The sequence below is a fragment of the Lipophrys pholis genome, assembly GCF_963383615.2.
Source record: "Lipophrys pholis genome assembly, chromosome: 10".
Taxonomy (NCBI): Eukaryota; Metazoa; Chordata; class Actinopteri; order Blenniiformes; family Blenniidae; genus Lipophrys; species Lipophrys pholis.
In genome coordinates this window covers 21,600,937-21,609,219 of record NC_137640.1, presented here as the reverse complement: position 1 = coordinate 21,609,219, position 8,283 = coordinate 21,600,937, and the positions used below count along the sequence as shown (strand labels likewise).

Genomic DNA, 8,283 nt, shown 5'->3' with positions numbered 1-8,283 from the left:
GACAATGTCATCATGTACACTGTGCGCCACAACAAAGCAAACTTTAAAGTGTAAATTTAAAGGTTAGAAGAGCAATATTTTACCAGTCCAGCCAGCTCAAGGTGAAACGGGACAGTATGTGGCTCCTGAAGTCAAATTTTATTTAGTATTTATTTTGTATACCTCTTTGTATTTATTACATACAAGTATATATATTGTATACACTTTATATTGGTTCAGTTATGTGCTTTTCAATAAGTATGTCTCTTCTATAATATAATATATTATTTGGTGTTTGGTTCATTCAATGTAGTATTTTGTAATCCACAATGCATTACGCACCAATTAAGGTCTATTTTTTCAAACATTTTCAGGTGTGTGTGTGGCGGGGGTGGAATCAGCATTCACAATCAAATGTCAATAATTACCTGGCTGAAAAAAACCCAACTTTAGTGTTCAGAGTTAAAAAAAATACTAACCTTTTCACTTCTGTGTCAGGAAAAGCTTCGTCCTTGCAGTTGTCATAGTATATCTGCACAGGTGAGATGTTTGTCTATAAAACTGTCACAAACAGAAAAAAGCTGATGGTGAAGCTGCTATGAATGTGAAGCTGAACGTTATGTGACGTCATCAACTTTTAGTTTGGGAATCTTAGACTCTAATTTGCTCATGCTCCATCTTCGATGCAATGAAAGGCTGCTCAGCTTCTTTCTTTTTTTTTTATCTCATCTATAAAACTAACATAAAACACAACAAACAACGTGGCTACCAAGATATTATAGTATATATAACACATATATTATTGTATATTTAACACACGAAAACTTGAAGGAATGCATTGTAACTTCCGGTGACACGTTTTTCCCGTCATTAACGGCTCACAGAGCAGCAGTGATGCCATAATTCAACATTGTCAGAGACATACGTCTCTGTTCACATCAACTAGACGTTTTTTCTATTTGTGACACTTCATACCCAACCTGAACGTGCACTCAGAAGACCGCATTCCTTCGTCATTTCCACATTTGTTTGTGGAACCGGGTAAGCATCGCTAACATGTTAGCCGTTAGCTCATAACTAACGAGACTGTCGGACAACAACACCATTGTGCGGAACATTGAGCAGAGGCACAGATAAACCACGGCCTGAGTCAATAGCACTGACAATGTAATGCGTCTTTATCCCGCAGCACGCAGAGCGCATCACGCACCAGAGCAGGACGATGTCCCCCAGAAAGCCGCGGAGACGCTCAGTCCCGCACAGCAGTGAGTTCACCCACAGACAACATGGCCGCCGAATTGGACCAGAACAACAACAGCTTTTAATTTAATTTAAAGAAATATTTTACCAAAATGCACAGAAAAAACGAAAAGTTGCAGATGTTCTTTTGTGTCTGTAGCCATGGAGAAGTTCAGTCAGCGCTTCCTACCCCCGGCCATCCACGCCTTCCTCTTTGGCAAATCAGAGGCGTCCCTGGCATCTTACCTGGTGGCCGGTGCGCTGTTCGGAGCGTTGAGCGGTGCAGGTAACTTCTGCAGTACTTCAGTCAAACTGGAAACTCAGTAAATCTTAAAACCTCTTTATGCGTTTAAAGGAATTTATTTATAACCAATGAAAAAATGCCCAAACGTGCAGTTCAGTAACCATGGTGTTGAAGCTCACCTGCAATAAAAGACTTCGAATGAGATAATGTATGTCTTGTTTTATATGTTTAGTATAATAGTGGTCTGTTCATGTAGCTGGGAACTAAAGCTGATAAAGTGAATGTTATGGGATCGGTCACTCCCCAATAGGTGGAAAAAAAGTCAGACATCAACTCCAATAGGTTTTGCTTATTACACAGAACATTATAATTGTAGATTTGTAACTTTTTATGAGTGATAGTGTTATATATAATATATTGAGGTCCAAACCTGTGTATTTATATTTTCATGACTTTAATAAATAAGATGAATTTTTTCAGTTTGAGGTTTAAATAACTTGTTGTCCTTTAGTTCTCTTCCTGTGCATCGCCCACAACCTCCCGCTGACCATTGACATGAAGCTGGTAGCAGGAAGCCTATTCACATGTGAGGACACACACATACACTACACACACGTACGTTTTAATTTGGCTGCCAAAACCAACACCTGTTCCGTGTGGTTGTGTGTGTTTCAGGTGTGTGTGTTGTGTTGGGGGCGCTGTCTTCCTCCTTCAGGTGCTCGGCCCTCCTGATGTTACCCGCCATGCTCGGCTCCAGTGGGAGGAGCTACCTGATGGTGCTGATGATGTCGGTGCTGTACTCAGGTGAACACATCATTAACATTCTCATAATTTAACACACTGTGGTAATATTTGTGTCTGCTCTTGGGGGCGTGTCCTAATTCTGAAGCTCTCAGTGGGAGACCAGGTACTGAGCCAATTCTTAGGCCGTTTCTCACCGAGTATGCATGGAATACCCAGATGCATTCTCGCTCCGCCCACTTTATCAAGGATTTATCGACACCGGACCTGTGTAGGCTTGGGAAGACAAACTACCCATAATGCCTTTGGCAAGAGATAGCGGAGGATATTCCGAACTTCTGAGGACGCCCTGCAAGTAGTTACTCATGATATATGCGAGTACGCACTGGCGTTCTAAGAATTGGAGAATGGCCATAGTTTTATAGAAGGTATGGTGCAGAGTCTGATACTCTGCTGAAGAATCGGTTAGTGTGATCTGTCTTTTGTGATAATCAAGTGTGTGGTCTCTTGATCTGTGTACACTTTAAAAATCCTGTAGTGTGTGCCAGGCTTTAATAAGGTAGAGCGAAAACTACTTAGGGGTTTAAGTTAAAAACTGAAGTCGCTACTGAATATATATATTTTTTATTTAATAGCCCACGTCAATTTAAATACTGAAATTTAAATCAAGTGAGGTACAATCATAGCATATATGCATATAAGCCTTTCTATTCTGAATTATGTTTTTATATAAGATTTTTAGCTGCTTCCAAGTGGCCTTTCTCATGTTGGATTGCACCTAAATGAAATTCAGATTATACACCTGTTTATTATTTCTTCTTGTATGCTGCGATTGTAAGTTAAATGTTAAGTGAATGGAGTAATGCAATTAAACTTAGGCAATGACTCGGGCAGCAACTTTCTCCCATGCCGTCTCTTGCTCCTCCGCTGCTGCAGTGCTGGGACTTTTACGGCAAAATAACTTGTTTTCAGTCTGTTGCCATAGTGACTCGTGGTATTGGGCCTCCATTGATGATGGCTTTTTATTGTGGTTGTGCAAGCGCATAACTCAACGTTCACATACTTAAGAGTTGATTTAACTAATTCAGATCAACTGTTCTGGAACCGGAAACTCCCATCTCAGAGTAAGTCAACTCAGAGTTCAGGGAGAGACTCAGAGTTTGTTGACCTTCCTCTCTGGAATACCTCCCTGGTCAAGTCTAGTGTTTACTCACTAACTCACTATTGCCACCTCATACAAAGAAGAGACATTACCTACAGTTTACCTACTGCATCTTTAAGTCCTGAGTGAAGTGTGACATCAAAATGACATTACAGGACCGGTGTCGAACATCCAGCGAAACGCAGAGGCGGCCGCCATGTCTGTGAGCTGTAACCTGGACCTGCAGGTTCGTCACAGCCGCTTAGTGTGGAGGGAAGCCATCAAACCCTTTATCCTGGTCACCCAGGAGCTTGTGGTGAGGACACACATGCTTCATACCTGAACAATCAGCAGCCGGCACACACACACACACACACACACACACACACACACACACACACACACACACGGTTAATAAAACAAACCCTGACCAATCGGGAGACCTCATGTCTGAATCCAAACAGCCCATCAAAAGGTCTGGTCAATGCTGGTAGGGATCACATGCCAAACTAAAACTATCTTAGGCCCTGTTTACATGAGAACGTGAGAATGTAATGTTTTTACATTGAAGACAAGTTCAGAGATTACTCAGCAATGTTTTGCGAGCGATATCCATTTGCAGGGAAACGGCAGAAATGTGAAAAACAAACTATGTTGTTAGCATGCCAGGCCACAAGTTGGTGCTCTTGTTAGTTTTTGTAATGAAACCAGACACATGCAGCAGAGCAATACATTATAAACATTAACGATGGGAGTACACAGACATTTGTATGGACAGACGACTATTACAGTGACTGTCAACTATAAAACTACCAAGACCCAGGAGATAGAGACTGGGAGTCACTCTGGAGGAAACGTTTTTCTTATTGTCCAGCTACTGAACATGTGCACAACTACTAAGTTACGGCAGCCTGAAATAAACTTTCCATATCCTCATCCTTTTTTTCCAACTCCCTGCGTTGCTGCTGCCATCACTATTATGGCCACTAGAGAGCGACATAAGTCATAGGACTTTCAATGTTCGAATTTTTGAGGCGTTGTCCCTGTTCCAGGAGGACAAAACTGGGTTTCAGTCGGAGACTCAGAGTGTAGACAGCAAGTTTCACACCATCAGGGACGAACTCGTTCTTCAGTACGGTTACGACCGATTCACGTCGAGCAGCGGCGGGAACAGCACGCAGGAGCAGTTTGCCTCGAAGACCATCATGCAGTGCGACAGTAAGTAAGACCTGAACATTTACCTCGTCACATGTTAACACAGCAAAGGTTCAGACTCTGCAATCAGAGGCCATTTACATTCTGCTCTCTTAAACGGTGCGGTATGACAATATTAAGCTAATCTCTTTTTCTGTGCACTAGGTGGCAATAGTGTGTCAGAGCACCATCTGGTTATTTTATTCAGTGATTAACAAGGGCTGTTCTGTGTGTTCATATTTCCTTTACTGACCAAATGCTGCATTAACATGCCTGGGCAGGCTGGGACTAGCTGGTTAGCATGGTAACTTCAGTTCGGAGCACATAGCTTTTTTTTTTTTTTTTTTTTTTTACAGACTTCGAGATATTTAAGATGAGATAATGAACCATTTTAAAGCTGCAATAGGTAAGAATTCCACAGTGACATCTGGCTGTGCTTTGGCCAAACTGGCACTCGAACCAGTGCCCAACCGGAGCGGGTGACTAGGCACCATTGCGGTAGTTAAAACAAGTTCCATGAAAGGTTGTTGGCTCAGGAGAGCCTTTGACAGCCATCTAGCTATTGGATATTGGATAGTTAGCTATTGGATAATCTCGATGTGAAAAGACCCCGGGCTTACTGGGTTACTGCCCCCGTGCCTCCAAGGAAGGTTTTTGAGCCAGAGGCTTGTCGAAGGACACTCTAATGGCAAGTACACTTGCCTCAGACTGTTACACCTGTTACACAAATATCTCCATGTCCAGGTATGTAATTCATTGTAATTCATTGATGTAAGCCATTACGCAACAGTAGTCACAAGACCATCGTGGAAGTTGCGGCTGTGTCTCGGGCAGCCATCCAAGTAAAGCCGTGAGCCTCCATTCTCTGTGACACAGCTTCTGTAACACAACTCCGAATAGCAGCATCCAGTTCCCGCTGAATCTCCTCATCTCCTGTTATGGAGAAGAGTGTCTGCACCTCATTGGAAGACCGTGGCGCTGTGGAGCACGTCAACATCTCAATAAACCCAGTTCACAAAACAACCAGTGTGCGCAAAGCAGCGTACTTAAACAATAACAGGAGGGTTTATGGCAGACGAGTTATTTATGTAAATATTGCGGGCATGTTGGGATTGACGATCAACACTATCATTCAGCAAACGGCTGTGTTGTAGCTACAACTAATGAGACCTGTTCCGTATTGCTTGGTACTGTACCTCAACGGAGGGGTGACAAAATATCGTAACCATTGGTTACGATTCTTTCGGTACCATCCACAACTTTTGTCAGTGGGGATGTGCAAAAATGCGCCCTGTCCCGGCACATACTGCGCACATACTTAAGTAATGTGATGTGTGATTCTTGTCTGTGTTGTCCAGGTGTGGTAGAGAAAGGTGTGGAGCGCTGCGTCGATTGGTTCAATGGCAAGTTGGCCGAGTGTATGGAGGCCATACCTGTTCCTGTCATCAACCACATCCTGTGTGTCTTCATGAGGTTCAACTTCCTGTGTGACATCTTGAGAGGTGATGAGACCATACCAAGAAGCTTTTTTCCGTAACATTTCAGTAATTCCGTAAACATTGGTCCACTGGGTGGCAGCAACGAGTTGAGGTTCCTCTGTGAACTTGAGATTCTTCCTGGTGTCAGAACGTGAGAGGTGGAGCAACTCTCTGCACCATCTGGTGGTACAAAGTAGTTTTATGGGACTGATGGGAAAGTGGCTCGCTGGTTTACTTGTTAGTTTAGGTGGGGTTTTGTGCTACATTTTGACAATTGTTTGGTTGTTTTTGAAGATAGAACAGACTGTAATACTGTCCTCCCCTCTCCTCCTCCTCCTCCTCCTCCTCCTCCTTTCAGTGATGACTCCGTGGTGCAGGGAAAATGTTCCTGTGGAGGGAAACTTTGGTCAGCTCTACGATCAGCTCAACACTTCGATCGACCTGCTGTCCAGAGAGTTCAGCGCTGACTTGCTGGTGGAGGTCAGAGCTCTTCTTCCTCCTCTTCGTCGTCCTCGATCACAAATAACTCAGAGTCCTGCTAACACTGTCTCCTCCGTCCCTGTGGGACCTCTTGCAGGAGGAGCAGCAGCAGGAGGTGCTGGATGGAGATCTACTGGACCAGGAGTTCACTCAGGCCGTCGCAGAATCCTTCAAGAAACTGACCACAACCAGCCAGAAGATTCTGGAAGTCCTGCAGTTGCTGCTCTGCTTCACCTTCATCACCATCTTCATTCGGTAAGACTCACCCATTCATCACATCTCCACCCAGTAATATTCACCCATTCATCACATCTCCACCCAGTAATATTCACTCATTCATCACACTTCCACCCAGTAAGATTTGTTCATTCATCCCATCTTTGTTTTCAGAGCGTTTGTTTATCAAAGAAGTTACAAGAATGACATTTTGTTTGACAACCTTTACATCACAACGTACTTCAGACAGATCGACGCTCGCAGGAATAGAGTGGTATCTTCATCGTCTTTATCATCACAATCATCATCTTTACTGTGATCTTCATCCCTTCACCCTCTTCCTCTGGTGTGTTCAGGGTAAACGCTTCCTGTTGCCACTGAAAAGTTCGGAGAGGAAGATCTTTATCGTCCCCTGGAGTCCAAAAATGTACCCCGAGGAATTCAAGCAAGTGGTGTGTTCTAGTCAGTGCTAATGCTAACAGTGCCTAATGCTAATAGAACCTAATGCTAACAGAGTGTAATGCTGTGTGTGTGTGTGTGTGTGTGTGTGTGTGTGTGTGTGTGTGTGTGTGTGTGTGTGTGTGTGTGTGTGTGTGTGTGTGTGTGTGTGTGTGTGTGTGTGTGTGTGTGTGTGTGTGTGTGTGTGTGTGTGTGTGTGTGTGTGTGTGTGTGTGTGTGTGTGTGTGTGTGTGCGTGCGTGCGTGCGTGTGCGTGCGTGCATCAGACGTCTGGTATGTTTCAGGTGATCTTTGTTTTGCTGCTCTCGTTGGTCCTTTTCGCAGTCGACTTTGTTCTGTTCCGCGTTCTGGACATCATCAGGAGACACACCATCACACAGTTCAACGTGATCAGTAAACACACACACACAGGGTTTCTGGGTAATTTGCCTCCACCCCTATGTGTGACTCCGCCCCCTCACTGGTACCATGCGGCCTTCGGATTTATTCCTCAGGTAGTCACCATGTGGACATTCGAGTGGACGGAGACTCCATGATGTCCCACCTCTTGAGGTCGACCATCTCCGCCTTCAACAGCTCGTCCAGCTTCGAACTGCACAGCGACAACCTGGGTGGGTCAGAGGTCAAAGCTCACACAGGTCCTCAGAAGTCATCTGGTTAGCTGATGCCACAGTTAACCAGCATAGGGCAACATCTGCTTACATTTCATTCTGAGGGCGCATTCACATTCCACTTTTTGATCCTGACTAGAGATCTCCTCAGGGAGTTTCTTAAAGAAAGCGTCTTGAACACTCCCCCGAACTCTAAACCGAATCTAAAAGGCAATCTATGGTCCACTTGAAAACTAGATCATGGTTCGCTTGCAAACAATCTTTCCAGCGAGCAGGGTGAGAGGACAGGGGGAGAGGAAATGACATGCAGCGCAATGTATATTGGGTAGTAAAGAAACAAAGCTAACCACGCAAATCAGAAGAAGCAAATGCAGAAAGAATAAAATTTGAAAATATCTCATGGGCAGATGTGAAGTAGAGAGGAAGAAGAATTTAGAAAGGTGCTCATTGATATCTGGTCTGAAGATGCTATATCACAGTTGTTTGTGGCTACCAATTCGCC

The 8,283-nt window shown here is 44.0% G+C and overlaps 1 protein-coding gene across 1 annotated transcript; it reads left to right on the top strand.

The window, feature by feature from the left end:
• Positions 1-1,201: 1,201 nt before the first annotated feature.
• dcst1 (DC-STAMP domain containing 1) lies at positions 1,202-7,831 on the top strand (the record flags this gene model as incomplete). The annotated part of the gene is made up of 13 exons (XM_080473104.1): positions 1,202-1,244; positions 1,379-1,504; positions 1,974-2,048; positions 2,138-2,266; positions 3,521-3,660; positions 4,397-4,562; positions 5,897-6,040; positions 6,375-6,496; positions 6,594-6,751; positions 6,887-6,986; positions 7,069-7,164; positions 7,437-7,563; positions 7,665-7,831. The coding sequence occupies 13 exons, from the start codon at positions 1,202-1,204 to the stop codon at positions 7,829-7,831; spliced, it is 1,593 nt and encodes a 530-aa protein (XP_080329230.1).
• Positions 7,832-8,283: the final 452 nt, after the last annotated feature.